Consider the following 21,104-nt stretch of genomic DNA (forward strand, 5'->3'; position numbering starts at 1 on the left):
TATTTTATTGCAATCTCCAATCTTTCCATTTTTACAAGGCTTTTCTATGTTCCACTTCGATTATTGGTCTGACACTATTCCTACATTCTTCTGATCTTTTTGAAACTTTGCCATTTTGCGCGGTCTGCTCAAATATAGAAATGTATTTCTAGAGTACTTATGATATATAAAAGAAATTGACGACTATTCGATTTCAAATAGGCAAACGAAGAAAAATTAACACTTTCTTCATTTAAAATTGACTCTTTTTCATTTCAAATCAAACCTTTTTCATTACAAACCTCTTATTAGTTTGCTTTCGTACAGTTTTCAAATCGTTTTTTTTTCAAATTTCATTTCATTTCAAATTGACATTGAAAAGGGAATTTGAAATGAAAAAGGTTTATTTGAAATGAAAAAGGGTTAATTTGGAATGAAAAACCTCTATAAACATATATATACATATGTACATACATATAAAAATAATAAAAAGTTTTAAGTGCAAAGCTGTGACGAAATTTCCTGATTAACTGATGATATTGTGTAGCGAGATTTTATCATCTGAACTTCGAACTGTGGTGATTTCTGAGAATAATCATACGATACCGATTACGTCTGACTTATGTACATACAATGCTGTTGAAAAGATTGTTCATTTTAATTCTACATATAAAACATTTATATTCAAAGAATATTTACGAAGCAATTTATACACAACTTACCAAGTGCAAATATGTAAAGCAAATTAAATAAATTTCATGAAGATACTAATTATTTTATTTTTTAATGGATTAAGGATTTTTAGAATAATAATACAATATATGTGGTTATCACAAAAAAATGATTAATTAAGTTGTCGGTGTCTGCCTCTAGATTAAAAATATTGATAACGAAGTAGGTACATATGTACATATGTCCATTAAAATGTAAACCAAAGATCACACAGGGGATTTTATCAGATGGGATTTCGTTTTGATAATTTTGCAATCTGATAAATCCATCCAAAGTGCCAAAAAAATACGATAGCTGACCAGTGAGATAATTGAGGAATTCAAAGCAATTGTTGTATTTTCCGAAACACATCATAGTCCCCCCAGAATTTACCTTTGTCTGTGCACTTTGCTTAATTGATAATCTGGTCAATATTCATGCACTTCGCATGTATGTAAATGGCCGATGTATTTATAATGTACATATGTATACATCTTTGGTAACAATATCTGAATATGGAAGCTTAAAATAACATTCAAATTGGTCAGTGAACTGTGTCATTTTGAGAAGTATTTTGGGATGTATACAGAGTAAATAAGAAAAACCTATAACCTGAAGGTGTATTTATGTATGTATGCAATACAATTCGCTTACACTGTTTTTTCAAGTTTTAGTTGAATTTAAAGGTATAAACATTAATACTGGGACATGATGAATAACATTTGTAAATGTTTTATTTTAGTGATACTTAGCATCAGTAATTTTTATATTATATTTATAAGCAGCAAAAGTTCTCATGGTTGAACTTGAATTGTGAAATAAAATGTTCAGTTATTAAGAGTAACTATTAATCGTGTAGAGATTTTAATGCTAGTATGTATTATTTTATGACCATAAGATATGTCTATTTATCTTAACTGTTAGTTTCTGCTGAGAGCAATTATTTTATGTTTAAAAAATTGAAAAATAAACATTTAATTGGATTATAATAGTATTAAAATTTTGGGTTAGAATTTGTTACAATAATACAGTAGTCTATGTGCAAGATGTACAAATTAAATTTTGAATGCCTGCAAGTACTATATATGTATATATATATTCTTTAGATCTGTCGATCTTGAGATCTTAACTTCCCGGTCAGGAAAATGTAACAATTTCTCTGTTCCCGGTTATTTTCTTATATTAAAAATAACAATCGGTTTTAAATTAATTTCTGAATATCTAAATCAGGGGCGTAACTAGAAAAATTGGCTCCGCATGCAATTGTTAGCAAAAGCCCCCCCCTCCCGTTTAGTGGTTTTTTTTTTATTATAATTAATTTGATAATTAACAATTTATGGTCTGTTCATACCTATCCAGCACGACGGGTCGTGCTGGATAGGTATGAACAGATCTTTAAATGTTCCTTTTCCTTACCTTCGAAGTCGCAAATCTGGAATGACATCTTTTACATCTGGAATTACAAGACAATTTAGAAGTTTCTTCATGTTCAATCGATAATATTGCTAATTCACTGAGTCTGAGTTGACTCTTCGAATTTATTTTATAGTCTTTTATTAATGCTTATTTACTAAAAGTTTGTTCAACACTAGCGACAGTGACCGGCAAAGTGAAAAATAACAAAAATACCGTGCACACTTCAGCGAATTCACTTTCTATAGAATTATATTTTGAAATTTACAAATCCGAAATCTGTTTAATAGACAATGTTGCATTAAGAGGGCTGTATAGCCGAAACCTTAATTTTGTTGCCGTTCCTTTCTTCGATATATATATTGAGTGAATGTATATATTGAGTGAATGTATATATTGAGTGAATGCGACAGTTTTGCTTCGACCAGATAATACGTATTTTAAATCGACAAAATCGAGGTTTCGTATTCTCCAATTTTCTCCTCCGAAACTGGACCAATTTAAAAAAAAAAATAACCATCAGTGTGACAAAGATATTTTCTATACAACTGTGTGCGTATTTTTTTTTTAAATCGACCGTTAAATAAGCACGCTGGACTCTTTTCGTGGGTGTAAAAAAGAGGCGATTTTATAGATGTTTGGCGGCTCCTAGCTCCTATAAAAAATAACTAATCAAAAAAAATAAAAGCACAGATGCATGTCAACGGTGGATATCCATAGCATATTAAAAAATAATTTCTCTAGTGCCATAATTGAGGAAGGGATAAGTGTAATACGTTTGTATGGACAAAGCGCTGGTGTCCAGCCCTCTTAAGATCACTTCTTAACAAAGTTATAACTTGACTTCCAAGACTTGCATTTAAAAAATGTCTAGTATTTTTTATTTAAAAAGCCCCGCATGCACCGCATACCCGTTCGGCATAGTAGTTACGCGCCTGATCTAAATGAACGTTGAGTTGTGGCGTATAGAAATGAAAAATCTTCGAGACCTTTGAAATAAACATATATGATTGATATCAAGAGCATCGATTTGAAAGACATTGAAGTTTACATTTCACACTTTTAATGTCATGTCTTATAAGCGTGAAGTTTGGAGAGCACTGCTTTTAGTGACAAGCGGCAATCGACTATTTTTTTCCGTCGTAAGACTATCGGTACTGGGCCACGTGTTCTATTACGATCCAAAGTATCACAATAGTATGAATAAGCGAGATGAATTCTAGGAACCGTTGACACGTGAGCATAGTATAATATAGGTAAGATTTCTATGGCAATCCAAGTGCAATAACCGGAATTGCGCAACATCGTCGGTAGGTTTCAAGTATCGCGCGAATATCACAGAGTTTTCACTCGACCTTCATTAATTCTAGTATTTGGTATGAGTATGTTTGCATTTTTTGTGTGTTTACAGACCAGGGGAGGGGAGGTGAGGGAGCTAGTAGTCAAAGTGCTAAAAAAATAAGCCGGTGCGTCACCTTGCAGGATGTCCAAAGTGCAACTTTCTCGCGTCAGTATATACGCAGTCTGCTACGGTAGTCGCGATAGTAGTAGTGTTCGGTCTGTGGTCAATCGTGGACGCTTACCGTGTTGTGGTCTGACTAGTTTTTCCGATACTTGTAAGTCATCGTCGCCATATTATCCTCAAATATTCCCCCCCATTTTGTCCGCCCTTTGTGAATAGAATCGCTAATACGTTGGTCTTTCCGGCTGAGAGGTCCATAACGAAGCGTCTTTTCCTAACAATCCCATTATGTAGTCTCGTTCAATTGTGCTAGATATGGATCATTAAAATACCTATGTATAACCCTATAATTTCGCAAGCCATTTATTGTATTAAAGTTATTAAAACTTATTGTATTACTATAAATATAATACATATAACTAGTGTTGTACCGGATGAAATATCATCGCATGGGTGTTGGCATATTAAGAGGGCTGTACACCCGAACCTTAATTTTGTTGCCGTTCCTTTCTTCGATATATATATTGAGTGAATGCGACAATATATATTAATATATATATACATATATTGAGTGAATGCGACAGTAGCGCTTCGAACAGATAAAACGTATTTTAAATTGACAAAATCGAGGTTTCGTATTCTCCTATTTTCTCCTCCAAAACTGAACCAATTTTTAAAAAAAATTCATCATCGGTATGAGAAAGATATTTTCTGTGCAACTATGTGCGTATTTTTTTTTAAATCGACCGTTAAATAAACACGCTGGACTCTTTTCGTGGGTGTAAAAAAGAGGCGATTTTATTGATGTTTGGCGGCTCCTAGCTCCTATAAAAAATAACTAATAAAAAAAATAGAACGATAGATGCATCTCAATGGTGGATATCCATAGCATATTAAAAAATAATTTCTTTAGTGCCATAGTTGAGGAAGGGAGAAGTGTAATACGTTTGTATGGTCAAGACGCTGGTGTCCAGCCCTCTTATAATACCTATGTATAACCCTATAATTTCGCAAGCCATTTATTGTATTAAAAGTTATTAAAACTTATTGTATTACTATAAATATAATATAACTAGTATTGTACGCGATGAAATATCATCGCATGGGTGTTGGTATATTAAGTTATTAAATAAAAATTTTTAAAAGAAATGTGTCGGTCCTGTGTTTGATCCACACGCGTTTGAATTTTTTTCTCAAATACCTTTTTAATATATTTAATTTAATATTTATATTTAATTGTTTAATATGAAAAAAAAAATGGTAAAAACTACCTAAATATAAACTATATAAAATACCAATAGAAAAATTAATTAATCAAATAAATAAATTTTCAATAGATGGCGCTCAATGCTCAGATACTAATTTGCCTAGAGGAAACATTGGTAGCTAACAGTATACATATTTAGAAGTTGTTTTCTTTCGTAATTATATTCGTACATTTTTTCGGCAGTGGTTTAGCTGTGACTTACATATCTATGTCGAATCGAAGCGACTATTATAGTACGACGAGCTTTATCTCAGATACACAAACAGAATAGCGATAGTATATATACATATATGATTACATTAATTCCAATTTAATCGTTAGTTAAAATATAGTAAAGCTTTTAGTCCTTAAAATTTGTTTATCCTCTGTGACTTAATTTCAAGCTTCTTTATAACTTATAAAATCATAATCCTGAAGAATTTAATTGTATTAGATTTTGTAACAATATTGCACTGTGTAATGTGCGAAATACATATGTTTTATGTAATTCAAACTTGAGTCAAAGTAACAATACATATGTACATAGATTTTATTAAATATTTTTGAATGTACTTTTAATACAATATTATCAATTTCGCAAAATACATTACGCATTCCTAGAATCAAATAACAATCAGTGATAAGAATGAAAAAAAAATCAGTTACTATGATAATAATATCAATTCACATTAATGAATAAAATAGTCTGCTTCGTTTACTGGAGAACGTTTTTTCCATTAATTTGGTTTTTGGTCATTTGTTTCCATACAAATAATATCTTGTAGATATGATTACGATTAGGAAAAAAAAATATAATGATTGAAGTATAATTTAAACTGCTACAATGTATAATTAATATGACATATTTTAGAATCATCAACCGTTTATTTGAACATATGCTTCGTATTATTAATATACATGTATCATATCGATACTGATGCTTAGCAAAATTTTAATATTATAGCAATAATAATGTTGTTTCCACACGAAAGTTTTGATAAAGTAGTAGTATTTATTATCAGTAATGTATTTTTTTGTATATGTATAATATGAACGTATTTTTAAAACAAGAACTTCAATATCTTATCGCTATTTTACAAGTTTTTGACATTATCTGAAAAACATAACTTATCGCTGTTACTATGTAAGAATAAAAATAATCCTTTTATTTTGAATTAAATCTTGATCATTGAAGTACAAAACATTAATGTTGAATTCGGTATATTTAATTAGAATTGCACATGTATCATAAATTTTATAAAATTGATTTTTTTTTGAAAATTTTATTATTATTAATTTGTATACCAAATTAATGTTAGGGTTTTTACTTTTTCATACTTACTTTAACTTGTGGGATACTATATTTATATATTCTTCGCATTGTAACATCAACTGATATAATTGATGCAAACAAACCAGTTTCGCTCATGTATACATAATTTTGAATATGTTGGCCCGTTTTTTGTATGTTTCGTACACATTTTGTGCAAAAGTTGATCTCCAAAACAATCTCATTTTAGATTATATCATTACATATAAATGCAAGTATGTAACAAATTTTATTTTTATTACAGATTTAACATCAAAGCAAATATGTCTACAGAAGCACAAGCTGTCTCGGAAATTCCACAACCAGCATTCCATTTGGAATCTTTGGATTGTGTGATGAAATTACCGATAGTGGAAGCTGCATATAATCAAGGCGCCAGTGCTTACGAAAAAGTTAAAGGTACATAACAAATTTACTTAAAATGAAACTTATTCATGAATAATTAACTAAGGTAAAGATTATTAAAACGTTTTCTACAATTTTTAGGAGCTAATTACATGTTAACATGGGCATTGACAACAGCCGAAACAACTGTTCAAAGGGCTTTGAGTACTGCAAGTCCTCTGGTTCACAAATTGGATAAGCCGATACACTTGGTCGATCAGACACTCGTCAAGGGAATACAGACTCTTCAAATTAAAGCACCTATTGTAAATCAGGAACCCCAACAGATATACGAAGCTGCAAAAAATGCAGTTACAAACGCAGTCCAACCCACATTGAATAAGGTACATATAAATTACATTTATTTTTAGTCAATTTATTATTTTCAATGTTTTGGATGATTATTTTTTTGTCTTAACATTTAAAGGTATGTGCCGCCAAGTCTTATGGGGAAAATAAAGCTCTGACTTTGAAAGAACTCTCATGGAACAAAGCCAATGAAGTATTAGCAACGCAATATGGACAAATGGCCATCACCGGTGTTGATTCAACGACAGCAATGGCTGAAAGATTGATTGACTATTATTTCCCAGCTGTTACAGAAGATGAAACTAATGGTGATGGCATGATATAAAAGCGCTCATTCATATTTTAAGTAATTTATCAAGACAAACATGAAATGATTGATATCATTTCATATGTACTATTAAATTTATTCATCCAGTTTATGCAATTAAAATATAATTTTTTACTACATAATACAACGAATATATTTATATTTTATTCAAGAATTCAATAAAATATTATAGTAAATTATTAGCTTAACATGTGCATGTAATTATAATATTTATATACATATTTAAGATATTTAAGAAGGCATTGTATCCAATTTCATGCAATCATCATTCATCAATTTTATTGAAATACTGTATTAAGCTATTCATATTCCATAGTTTTAACAATGTTTCTATGTTTGTTTACAGCTCCAATTTCGAAGTCTGAAGATCCCGTTTTACACACTGTTCAAACAGTAGGAAGACTCTCAAACAAAGCGGCCCGTCGAGTGTACACAAATGTGTCGACCCAATTAAGAACCCTTAAAGTTCAAGATGTCAAAGAATACGTTGCTTCGTTGATAGCAGTATTGCAATTAACCCAACTGTTGCACTATTTCGACGCAAAGGATGCATCGCAATCAACTGAAACTACCGTAGCCACCACAAATAATGAAGAGAGTAATAAAAAAGAAGAGAAAACAGATGAAAGCAAATAACATTCTTTCTCAGTTGTATATTTATTTTTTTCATATTCAAATAATGTTAATGCATTTAGGTTAAGTTTTATTTAATAAATATATTTGTATAAAATGTTTTGCATGGGTGTATGTATTATATTTTATAATTTCTTTTGAAAGATCTATGAAATCATAAAGTAGATTATAAAATCACTTAAATCTACAGATTTGATATCTGTCGCACGTTCATCCGTTATTAAATCGCTTTATAATATAATATTATTTTTATAGTAATTATTATTTCAAAACAGAACTTTTGTAACTGAAGGCTGATAGAATAAAATCGAAAAATCAATCTATTTATGTATGTACATATGTAATGTACACATTAAAGATATTTTGTATTTTTTCTAAATTATGAATAAATTTAAAATTGTGAAGTATTTTTGCTGTAATTTATTTTTTCCTGACAATACATTTTGATTATAATATTTAATTTCTTGAATATTACAAAATATTTGGAATAGATAGTGGAATCTGTAATAAAAAAATCATATGCAATTTGGGGACTTGTATCTTCATTAAAAGATTTTTATAAGTGTTCGTACAAAATACTAAACACCCATACTATATACATAATACTACATACATATATACTATATACCAATCTAAAATATGTACATATAACATTATATAATGTTATACTATAGAGTGGTATTCATTTAATAGAAGAAATGTCATGGTAAAAGTTGTATAGCCTATTTTTTTCTTTTGATTTTTTATTACTTATACACAGGGTCACCGGGAGGAATCCCGGACACTGGAATAATAATTCCATACCCTAAAACAAACAAAAAAAAATCTTATAGATTAATTTTTTATATGCGAAAAATCTATCGGAACTATTAGAAAAATACTTAAATGTTAAGAGGGCTGGACACCAGCGCCTTGTCCATAAAAACGTATTACACTTCTCCCTTCCTCAATTATGGCACTAGAGAAATTATTTTTTAATATGCTATGGATATCCACCATTGGGATGCATCTATCGTTTTATTTTTTTGATTAGTTATTTTTTATAGGAGCTAGGAGCCGCCAAACATCTATAAAATCGCCTCTTTTCTACACCCACGAAAAGAGTCCAGCGTGCTTATTTCACGGTCGATTTTAAAAAAAATACGCGCATAGTTGCACAGAAAATATCTTTCTCATATCGATGATGAATTTTTTTAAAAATTGGTCCAGTTTTGGAGGAGAAAATAGGAGAATACGAAACCTCGAGTTTATCGATTTAAAATACGTATTATCTGGTCGAAGCGCAACTGTCGCATTCACTCAATATATATATATATATATTGATATATATTGTCGCATTCACTCAATATATACATTCACTCGATATATATATCGAAGAAAGCAACGGCAACAAAATTAAGGTTTCGGGTGTACAGCCCTCTTAAATGCTATTTTTTGAAATAGTCGAATAAGAAAGTATGATATAGCAGGTATGATGGACACAAAGAATGCGCGGATCGAAAAATAATGAACATTTAGCATTAAAGAAATATATGTATTTTTATGTAGAATAATATAAAATATCAATATCGATCAGTCGAACGTCCCATCACGGGACCTCTCAAGTAGTCCGGGCCCTGGCACTTTCAGCTTCCCCCCCCTCTCATTGGCCCTGCTTATATATAGTAGATACATATGTTAATCATATTGAATTACAATTTATATTGCATCGATTCTACCTGTCTAATAAAAATAAAGTAAAAATAGATTATGTTTTACCACACTACTTGTAGAATAGTATTAGAATACCAAAAATCATATTTTTTCAACAATGTATCAATTTAGCACACGTCGACACAGTTATTAGTATGTACGAAATATAATTTCATAATCTATTTACCATGGGGATAAGTTCAAAATTTGAAAGATTGCTGAATGTAAACTTTGTAACCGTTGCTCGTTAAATAATTTTATATAGACGTGCTCCACTATGTATTGTCATACAACATATGACATTCAAATTCTTGAGAGGAAGCTTTGGGTTGTTTTGATTAGCAAGAGTGGATCGCACTATTGTACTTCCATTAAAATTGAAATTGAATAAATGAATTATTGGATGATACGCAATTGAAACGACTATTTACCTGCTGTTGGTCGGTGGGTTCACCGGCTGACAACTCTGGCACACTCCGAGAGTACTACTCCAAAAACAGCAATCGATTGAAAAATCTGGCAAAGGATTGCTGAAATAGTATATGTGAGTAGATGATATAGTATATGTGCTTTAATAAAAAAACATGCAAATTTTTATCCCAAAATGAAGCATGCGAAGTCTACTCGAATTATATAAATGCGAATTTGTAGTTACATGATTTAACACATTTTAGAAATATAAACAAAACACCAAAATAAATGCAAATTTTTGTATTAAAATGTTTTGCTTTTTTTGCGACTTGTGAGATTAAAAAAAAACTAAGTTTTTAGTTAATTTGTGATGATGAAGAATTTGACACTTTCAAAAGTCCGAAAGTGTAGAATTTCACATTACATGTTATAATTTAAAGACAATTAAAAATATATATATTAAATCGGGAAAATTACTCGAAATTATTATAAGGCTTTTCCATCTGATTTGGTCTTATTTTTCTCTTTTGGATTTTTATGTAAATATGTAAATATATTCATATCCATAAAGAATTATGATAAACACAGTGTTGTCATCTTATTTCCGTTGTAATGGGTTTTCAACAAAAAATTCAAGTATGTATGTATGTACATACATTGTTACACAAATTATTTTTTTCATCCATGTAGCTAATGCTACAAATATTATATATTATACATATGTATAAATAAATTATAAATCATTATAGTATTTATAGCTTAGATTTTATTGGTTTAAAGTGACTTTAGCATGAAACTCCATGATATTGCAAATTGTATTAAGGGTTAAGATTCAGAACCCCCCCCCATCAATTCCTGGAATATCATCTTTTCTCAAAAATATTCCTCTACCAATAATTCAAAAACGTATTGCCAGCAAGCGACCTTTTTATATAATATCGCTATTCTGTGTGTCTGTGTATCTGTGTACGATAACGCTCCCAGTACCATAATAGTCGTTTCGATTCGACATATGTACGTCACAGCTAAAACTGTACGAATGTAAATGTACGAATATAATAATAAAATAAAAAACCTCTATATATATTGCTTGCTACCAATGTTTCCTCTAAGCAAGTCTCTGAGAATTTAGCGCCATCTATTGAAAATTTATTTAATTAATTAATTTTTCTAATGGTGTTTTATATTATTTATATGCAGGTAGGTAGGTAGTTTTTACCATTTTTTTCATATTAAACAATTAAACATAACACAGGACCGACATATTTCTTTTAATTTTTTTTCAATTAATAGCTTAATATACCATAACCTATGCGATGCTATTTCACCGGGCACCATAGTAACCATAGTATTATATTATTCTAATGTTAATGTACAGCATAATAGGAAAAAGAGCTCAAAAACTTTTATTTTCTAAAATGGATAGTTTCATCTGCACGAAAACGAACAAATTTCGAACAGGAATTAGCTACACTAATTCTGAATGAAGTGCAATGCTCGTATTCTCTGCAGCATTTTTAGCATTCTCCGTAGCGATTTTTGTAATATTGATTTGACATATGAAATATCCTGAGGCTTTTGTTAGCATTTTCCTACACGTCCTCCGACAAAGATATGGATAGCACTACCTTTACATAGATATGTAGTGTGAAAATGATGCAGTTTGTCTTCCGTATTTCTAGTATTTAGTGGGAGTGTGACGCGTGTCGCCTTGCATTTCTTGGGTGCGGTGCTGCGGTGCAATCGAAAGGTAGCCTTTCAAAGGTTAATCTCGAAAGGAGGATGGAGGGGAGGTGTTGGGTCATATACCTGGTGAGGTGTGTGCAAGGTGGGGCGACCTGGTGGAGCAGTTAGTACGGCAGTGGTGTTCACTTGTGCGGGTGGTGTATAGTGCTCGACCGGCATATCGGAATACCGGTATAACGGTACACTTCGGTCTATAAAGTGTGGGTGGCTGAGTGTGTGTGTGTGTGCTTGTGAAGGTGACCATGTCCTGATAGTGTGGAGACGAGGACCTCAGCATCCTGGCAGAAGCGAGCCGGCTCCCGGCACAGCCACACCAGAGGAATGCCATCTTAGACTGGGATTACGTACGGTGGTGCCGTAAGTGCCGCTAACTATACTCATATAGCGAATACTACCGTAGTTTGCTCGAACCGGATACCCAAGAATGCCAGTGCTATATCCAACTTTTGATTTGGTCCATTCGAATCCGCGGTCGGTCTTTCCGTTGACGTACAACAGTCTCCAACATTGGATCGCTCGGTTCGAATCGGTTTACCGCCACCCGTCTTTCGAGATAACAGTATTATTCGGTCGTTCGAATGTTTAATATGTGTATATTAGCACGGATTCCCCGATGATTGTATTCTTTGATCAAATTCAAAGTTGAATTTTTCTTGAAACACTAAAAATATGCTCGACGATAGGGACAATAGAACGGATTTTATGTTCTCTGTTGTTAATGTAACATTATATCAAGAATTTGTTAAGCTGCATTGTGTTCCAGTAGTTGAAAAGATTGCGTATAATGCTCTCACGATATCTGAATAGAATGTTTATTTGTTGGTCATGTTCGTTTGTGTAAATGGTCAATGAGCAAAATCTTTTGGCTGATCAGGTGTGTATTTTTTTTTCGGCACAGTTGCTTGATCTAATTTTTAAAGAATATGTTCTTTTGAGCAGTTGAATCTAGATTTAGATCTGAACTGTAAAAATGTAATCTGAAAGTGTATTTAAGACACTACTATTACTAAAAATGTAAATTAAAAAGATATATAGGCAAATAATGTAATTTTTCCGGAATACAATACGTTGACTTCATAAATAGCTTATTTTTTCAATATGTAAGTCCATTATTTTTGTTAAATACCATTCACGATATAATTTGATAGAAAATATCGATAAAAGCCTTGGTTATATCATTAAATTTTGTAATTAATTACACAATTTGCATTAGGTGTTTTTTGTGAGCCGATGTTATTGTTCTCATAAATTCAGTTCAAAATACTAGTTGGCAGTAATCAATGTACAATATATTGTAAATTTAAGTACCAATAACATGCTTATATATATATAATACATATGTAGTAGAATTAAATTTATTTTTCTAAATATATACAAATATATTGCATATAAATTTAACCTGATACGAAATAGCATAGTTTGAGATGATAACTATTGAATTTTATTTTAAAATCCTTGAATATAATAATACATACATGTATATGTGTCTAGGAAGTGAAAATTGAATCATGAAAAGGAAATGATCATGAAATATCCTATTTCAAGCTCGAACAATTCGATCTTATATTTTCTATTTATCAACTGTGTAGGAATATGTGCAGAAAAATAATGCTCGCCAAGAGCTATTGTCCTGTGACAAATGCGAGCAAATTCAGTTTGTCACTTTTTGAGGGTTACCAGTGCAATTTTTCTCTCTTTACAATTTAAGCACGTGTTAGAAAATTCGACCACATAGTCGTATCGCAAATTCACCAGAAGAATTTCGGTACTGTTTGCTCACCTTCCGATGAGAAACGTCTTCGGTATTCAATCGAAATGATGTCACTCCGTTAAGTGCTAGTTTAGCACTCAATACATTTTACATGCAAACGTCAACGCTGTCAATGTGACCGACAATTGTAAACTCAACTCAATTATGTATATTATAACTTGATTTATTGTACATACTTAATTTAGAATCATACCTACCGACTGCTGTGCATTTTTCATCTACACTGGCATTCAAAAATATTTGACCGCTAATGATGATTTTAATAGACTTTGATTAATTCATGGCTGGATGACATATGCAGGATCGGAGTAATTCGAGATACGTGTGCAATTAATATCTTTCCATTGGCGTAGGTGGAAATACAACGTTCTTCAAACGCTCCTTCGATTTTATAATTGGTAATTATTCCAACTGGAGTAGGTTGAAATTTGAGCTGATACATTTTTGTAATAATCTATCATGCATTTATTTCTAATAGTTTAGGAACGTCTTGGTGCGTAATATTATGTCGGCATTATGTGATGAATTTGAGAGGATAGTTTATGTTTTTACTTAAATTTTTTGTAAGCACGATATGATCATTTGGAAAGCGCTGTTCCGTGGTCGAGACGCGAGGCTGGAGAACAACAAAACAAGTCAATTGTCGAAGGTCGCTTCGTCGAGGGAAAGTTAAGATAAAACGCGCCAATTTGAAGCCTTCAACTTCGGTGCAGTACCGTCAAATTTGACGACCGTTTTTTCAAATGGAAAATTTAAGTATTTAATGGTAAATCTAAAGATTAAAATATCAGAAAACCAAGTAATCATACAAACGAGCTAATGTTAAATTATTTTTTCAAATAATTGTTGATGATTGATCTATGGGTTCTAATTTTGTAAATTGTTTTTAAATATACATACATGCATACATATAAAGCATTGTTTTCATAATGCAAAAATTTCGGTGATGAAACCAAATATAACATTATATAGGTACATAGGGCCACCGAGAGGAATCTCAAGCCCTGGAAAATTTATTCCATACCCTATGACAAACCAAAAAAGAAATCTTATAAATATATTTTTAATACGCGAAAAATCTATCAGAACTATTAGATCTATCAGAACTTATCTATCAGAAATATGTATATGTTAAATGCTATTTTTTGAAATAATCGAATAAAAAAGTTTGATATAACAGGTACAATTCCACATGGACACAAAGAATGTGCGGATCGAAAAATAATAAATATTTAGCATTAAAGAAATATATGTATTTTTATGTATGTAGAATAATATAAAATATCAATATCGATCAGTTGAAAGTTCCAACACGAGGCCCCTCAAGTAGTCCGGTCCCTGAAACTTAAACCCCAGCTTACCCCCCCCCCCCACCTCTCAGCGGCCCTGATTGTACATATATATTAATGTAAATCTAGCAGCTGAGATGAAATTTGGTTATTTACCTCTTGTTTTGAGATATATGAACATTTTGTCGCTTGAACATTATTTCCGTGGACATTTTTTCGCGTGAACATTTTGTCGCGGGTACATTTTGTCGCGTGAACATTTTGTCGCGGGTACATTTTGTCAGTGCACTAATTTTCGGGTACATTTTGTCGTTGAACCTTTTGGACTTGCACCAATTGTCGTGTAACCGTTTTCGCCCTTAGTACATATACATGCGTTAATATCATAATCATGTTTGTCAATGTACATATAAATATGTACATATGTAGGTGAGAAACTGATTTCCAAACTTTTCAATCCGCAATACTGCAAAACTAATCCAATTCATTGTTTAGGGCATTAGATAATGTAACAGAATAAGTATTGTTTTACGAAGAAAATAAATTTTCTCTTTTTTTGTGTTTTTCTTTTTATTACAAAAACAATATTTTTTATAAACCTTATTGCACGCAAATGGGTAATATACATATATGTAGTAGATGAATACAATTATCGAATGATATCTTTATGAAATCGTGTTGTACTATGATGTCGTATATTTTTTTGAAATTTGCAAACACTTTCATTAGTGGCTTTCTCGAGTGAAAATATGAATTGAATTTCCATTACTCATCAAATATTAGCACATTACTAATCGATTAAATTTTGTTCGTACATACATACATATGTATCATGGCGATTGATCTTATTACGTCAAACGTGAATATTTTCCCAAACATTATGCGTAATAATTATTTTTAATAAGGAATTCTTAAGGTCAGGCGTAAATGATACTTTCTCCAAATGGAATTCAATACGCTATATGTATTGATTATATAACCGGTTCCGAAATATATTGCGCTCATATCTATACGAATTTTCATCTTGATATGACGCAATGTCGAAGATGAGCTAGCACTTGCACACATGGTAACGTTCAAGAAAATATACAAGATTACAGTTTTTTTGGTAAATTTTAATGTACATTACGTGTTTCTCTAGCCTTGCTCGTTTTCGTGAAGAAAAAAATTGAATTGAAGCAAAATTTGAAATAGTAGGAAGTAAAATCTGCTCTTGCGGTCGAGTTTCAACCGGCTGTCTCTAGCGAAGGCATTAGACCACGAAATGTGAAGGTACATTATTTTTTTAAATAAAAATTATAGTGATTTTTTGCTGTGTACTGGAATAGTATTGGGTCACATTTCTTTATATTAAATTAATAATATCACATGCAAAAACATCTGATAAATGTCTCAAGTGCTCTATTTAATTATACATACATACATACATATGTTTACATCGCTAATGGTCTATCCATACTGAGTGATTTGTTTATTTATTTTATGAAAATTAAAAGGTTGTCGATCGGTTTATAGTATATTTCATCAATGTAGGATTGCGGTTTAATTATATGTCGAGCGAAAGAATTTTAATCATACCTACTTGAAATTTAAAATTAATCGGCTGCTTGAGAAGACTTCATACTCTTAAATTTTACAAACAATCATGATAATAAATGTATGTATATATTTATGTATGTGTATATATATATATATATATATATATATATATATATATATATATATATATATATATATATATATATATGTATATATATTCATAGTACATATGTACATACATTAAGGTGACCACTTTTTTCAAATTGAAAACCAGGACATTTTATCGAAAAACATTTTTTTAGTACTGCCATTATTAAAAGCTAACATAAAGTATTCATTTTCTTTGATGCTCTTATAAAATTCTACACAGAACTGGTTAAAATTTCTCTTATTGATTAGCAAACATTTTAAAGTTTTAAAATTCAATATTGCGTTTTCTCACTGGACCAAATATTGTTCATCCAAGAAAAAAGTGCTTCGGCATATGCATTTGTTCCTGGTAAACAAATACAATTGACTAATTTGCAAATATTTTTGTAGGAGACATCATTTTCACTGAAGGCTTTGTGTTTTTAAATTCATCTATTAGATAAAAAAAAGTTTACTAGTTATATTTTATCTCACGATTTACTAGGACAGATACTCAAAAAATCAGTAATGTACTGGTAAAAACAGTACGATTGCAATGGGTTAACTACTATGCCGCGGGGGTATGCGGTGCATGCGAGCCCTTAGAGTCGGAAGGGCCTTCGGGAGGATCTTCAAATAGTGATACATATGTATGTTTATTAAAAATAAATAAAATACAAAGTTATATATAAAAAATATAGAAAAATCAAGTCGTTCTAATTGAAAACAGTTAGAAGTATGTATAAAAAAATTCTACTTGTTCCGCGAACTTGCAATATTAGCATGAGTAAGTTCATAAAATATATTTAAAATATGTGATTGCAGAATTTTCAAATTTACATATAGGCTAAGAAGCACATTTAATTTTTTTTATTTATTTCATTAAAAAAAATGGGCGAGTCTTTGGTAAATTTTGCATGCGGGACAAATTTGTCTATTTACGCCACTTTACGAACGGTCACCTTAACATACATATGTATATGTATACATATATCATAGTAATAATATGTATATTATATGTACAGAGGAATGTTATAATAATATAAGTGGCTTTAGGCGTCATATTGTTGTCAAGTGTTGATTGTCCACAGACAATCCTAAATAATTTTAGCATCAGTCGTATTTGAAGCTTGATGCTCGACGTATGTCCAATAAAAATTTCTCTGTTTGTTTATATTACTCGCAAGATGGCCAAGCATCGTTAAAAATTGCACAATGCATTCAAAAACACACAATAAACAACATGGGATACATTTTTATATGGAAATTGATCCGATTGTATTCCGTGCGATGTAGCGTATTTATAGAGACGTACCGCGTAATATTGACAACAATTATTTATTCGAAAGGGCCCTTCTATTATTATAACATTTGTCTGTACTTGTATATCAAATTCAAACCCTAGTACATGTATGTTGATAAATCGAAGTATTTTTTTATTCGCTCTCCTGCCAGAATTTAAAACAGCTATATTGGCAACACTAAATAGTCAACCTAATCCATAAATTTCGACTAAATCTAACCACCAAATTACTGCATGTCTATGTACAGTTATCATCCCAATTACGGGAAAATATGTAATATGTACTAAGATTAGAAGTTTGTTTGTAAAACATGTGTTTCAAAGCGAAGAATGCATGCTTGAAATAAATTCTATTGTGCATCATACTCGAAATTAAAAGTGCATGTACATACTATATGTATTGATATTGCTTAAAAATCGTCTAGATTATTATGTGTGTAGGTGCAAATAGCCTTTTATATGAATGTACATACCCACTTATATATATTTTTTAATTAATTTTAAACGGTATACATGCGAAAGGCTTTAAACACTTACATATGTATGTATATCCATTTAAGAACATGATTGTGAGAATTATATTTTATTCATTTAATACTCGACATTTTTGATCTATGCGTTTGCTGGCGGTATTATAAATGACGATAATTTCTAATGGACCTCAAATTTGCGCGTTTAGGCTGCAATTTATGGAGCGAAACGATCGTGGAACGCACCATTGTTTACAAGAAAATTTGAGAACGATTTGAGTGAAACACGATAAAAAAAAAAAACAATAGCAAATATTAACCAACGTTGTTTAGTGTTAGTGTGTCAATTCAAGAAGAATAGATATTTAATTTCCCCATTGTACGGTACTTTTTGGTCGTTTGCGTGCGATCTTCGTGTACGCACTCCACAAAAGTAGTGTCTAATATTTGTCACGAGTGTTATAATTCATTTTCAGTTTGGAAATGATCGGCTTATTAATGGTGGTCTTGTGACAATGTCATAAGTGAAAATGTCGATCAATGTCGCTTTCCCCTTTCAGCCAACACATCTTGCACAATAGAACTTGAATTTTATTATACTTTCGATATGTGACTCAATGATCAGAACTGGATCATGTTATATGTATATGTTTTCTATCACTATAAGAACTAAAGTCAACATTTGGGCTAACTTCGTTCGAGAATTCTCATTAATAAAACGCAACTTTCGCGTCGCGCCATAAGCTCACGGTTACTTAAGATCAACGAGTTCATCTGATACCGTCTTACTTTGATGTTATCATTATGATTTTGTTCTTTTCGACAATAATTGGAACGATGAAAATTAGGTCAATCTAAAGATTTTTTTCCAATTTTATTATACCTTGGTTTCGAACGTTTGTCAAGTGTTTGTTCATTGTTTATAGGCAGATATGAAATATAAAGGAGAAAAATTCTGAATAAAATTATATGTAAATTGATGTATACATATTTTATTTACTTATTATGTACGAAGTATCAATTTCAAATTTTTTAAAGCTCAAAATTCATATTTTGAATGGAAAAAATTCAAATATTTTCTTTTGTTTTGACATTTTGGTGTTCAAAATCTTGATTTCTAATTCAAAAAGTTATATCATGCAGATTATATTTAGATCAAATACCCTTGATATGCAGTTTGTAATCACATTTACTTCCTGAAAGGAAATCGCGCATAACAACCATGCCTACTCTTTGGCGCATAAATTTATATAAAAAATGCGATCCACTCACAAACGGCGTTTTCCTAATACGCGATTTGAGTTCTGTGAATATTAGATTTTGTGATTTCTCATTTGAATCATGCTTGAAAATATTTAGCCGTCTTTTGGATTCCAGGAAACCGCTGTAACAAAATTCAGATAGTGTATCACAAATACGCTAACTCTGTACTAATATGAACTTTCATTTATGAAAGTTCATTTTCATTTATGAAAGTTCATTTATTTCATCTTTCATTTATTTCATCTTACAAATATTACTATAAATTCTGAAAAATTCCTACTGGATAATTTTTCCGAATGACCAATTTGAATGCTGTTCAAAAATTTTTGGGAAAGTTTACCGATGTATCATTGTTTGATTCGGTCCACAGAATGGCTATGATAGTCATTTTCTGTTTTTAATTAAACAAGATAGAGAGAGAGAATTCGCACGTGTATCGTTCAATCGAGAGTAATGGTTGCATAACCGACTTCTTGCGGCCACTTCTTTTTTTTTTTGTATTTTAATTATCCATTGTGGCTGCCGGAGCGCAATTGCACAATGATCTGGATATGTTGAGAATTCGAGCGTTTCGCATATAAAACACTTGATAATTGGACGTTTTTGTACGCCAAAATAAGACAAAATGTACGCGTACTGGCGTTGGTTAACCGTAGAAAAAACGACACTTTTGAGATAGAAGGCGGTCCGCTCTTATATTATGCAAGAAACAATGACATCTCTAGATTTTGCTACCAGAGATCTATTTTGCAACAACATATAAAATTAACTTGATGTCAATCAGGGTTGTCAGACGTCCCCATTTGAGCGGGACTGTCCCGAGTTCAACAGACCAATCCCGAGTCCCGCATTTCCTCTGGAAATCTCGAATTTGTATATATTCAAAAATGTACATAAAGAGGCTCGCTAAATTTTTATATAGAATAGTTCGACTTCAAAAGTAACAAATTTCAATCATAAGCTTTGTCCTTAAAACCACACTTTTTATTTAACAATTTTTTACTGAATATGACTAAATTACACTAGAAAAAAACAATATATGAGAAATGGATAACATTTTTAAAGATCATTCCGCTGGCATTAATTTGTATGAAATTGTGGCCCACATCCTCTCAATTCCACATTCCAATGCAATTTGCGAAATAATATTTAGTCTAATGAGTGCAGCCTGGAGAGAGGAGAGAAACAGATTACACTATTCGACACGAAAAATGGTTCAGAGACAAGATATGACTTTTCTTATAGAATTATGCCCAGTAAACACGAATCTGGTAATAAAAAATGTTGATTGGCTCGAGATTTGGAGATATATGTGTTTTTTAAATCACACGATTTTTCTATATTTAGGTGTTGTTCGGTCGATGTCTCAAAATCTGTCAATTTCCTGTTTAAAATGAATATTGGAATCTATAGTAAGGTATTTCATCTTTCATTTGTAGTACTTTTCAGCTTTCAAATCTCTCTAAGTAGTCGTCTAGTTCCAATCAAAAGTACGTATTTTCACTTGGGATTTTTTCCCACTGTTAATACTATTTTATATTGAAACACGTTCATTGGGATAGTGTTCTAGCCACACTATTTTTTGTTTTCGTTTAAAAGGGTTAGTTGGAATTGTGCTGAATTTTAAATCGGTAAAATTGCGAGTTAACATCTCGTACTATTATTTACTCGTATCAACACGAATCTCAATTGAACT

At 31.1% G+C, this 21,104-nt stretch overlaps 2 protein-coding genes across 11 annotated transcripts in view; both read left to right on the forward strand.

The window, feature by feature from the left end:
• Nucleotides 1–1,111: 1,111 nt before the first annotated feature.
• On the forward strand, nt 1,112–8,201 carry Lsd-2 (Lipid storage droplet-2). Of its 10 annotated transcripts, none has more exons than XM_077441809.1 (6): nt 1,112–1,318; nt 3,515–3,719; nt 6,386–6,540; nt 6,628–6,869; nt 6,953–7,142; nt 7,509–8,201. In XM_077441809.1, the coding sequence occupies exons 3-6, from the start codon at nt 6,405–6,407 to the stop codon at nt 7,796–7,798; spliced, it is 858 nt and encodes a 285-aa protein (XP_077297935.1). In that variant the 5' UTR covers nt 1,112–1,318; nt 3,515–3,719; nt 6,386–6,404; the 3' UTR covers nt 7,799–8,201. The 10 variants fall into 10 exon arrangements, with proteins under 10 accessions (XP_077297935.1, XP_077297939.1, XP_077297933.1 ...); XM_077441807.1 differs by lacking the exon at nt 1,112–1,318 and adding an exon at nt 3,196–3,359; XM_077441814.1 differs by lacking the exon at nt 1,112–1,318 and adding an exon at nt 3,203–3,413 and having other exon boundaries at nt 3,515–3,610; nt 7,509–7,925.
• Nucleotides 8,202–11,741: 3,540 nt separating this feature from the next.
• Cad87A (cadherin 87A) overlaps nt 11,742–21,104 on the forward strand; it is a 30,158-nt gene continuing 20,795 nt past the window's right edge. The window contains exon 1 of the mRNA XM_077441817.1: nt 11,742–12,001. The gene's annotated coding sequence lies outside the window, so the exon portion shown is untranslated. The remainder of the gene's footprint in view (nt 12,002–21,104) is intronic.

The sequence above is a fragment of the Arctopsyche grandis genome, chromosome 11 (assembly GCF_051622035.1).
Source record: "Arctopsyche grandis isolate Sample6627 chromosome 11, ASM5162203v2, whole genome shotgun sequence".
NCBI lineage: Eukaryota > Metazoa > Arthropoda > Insecta > Trichoptera > Hydropsychidae > Arctopsyche > Arctopsyche grandis.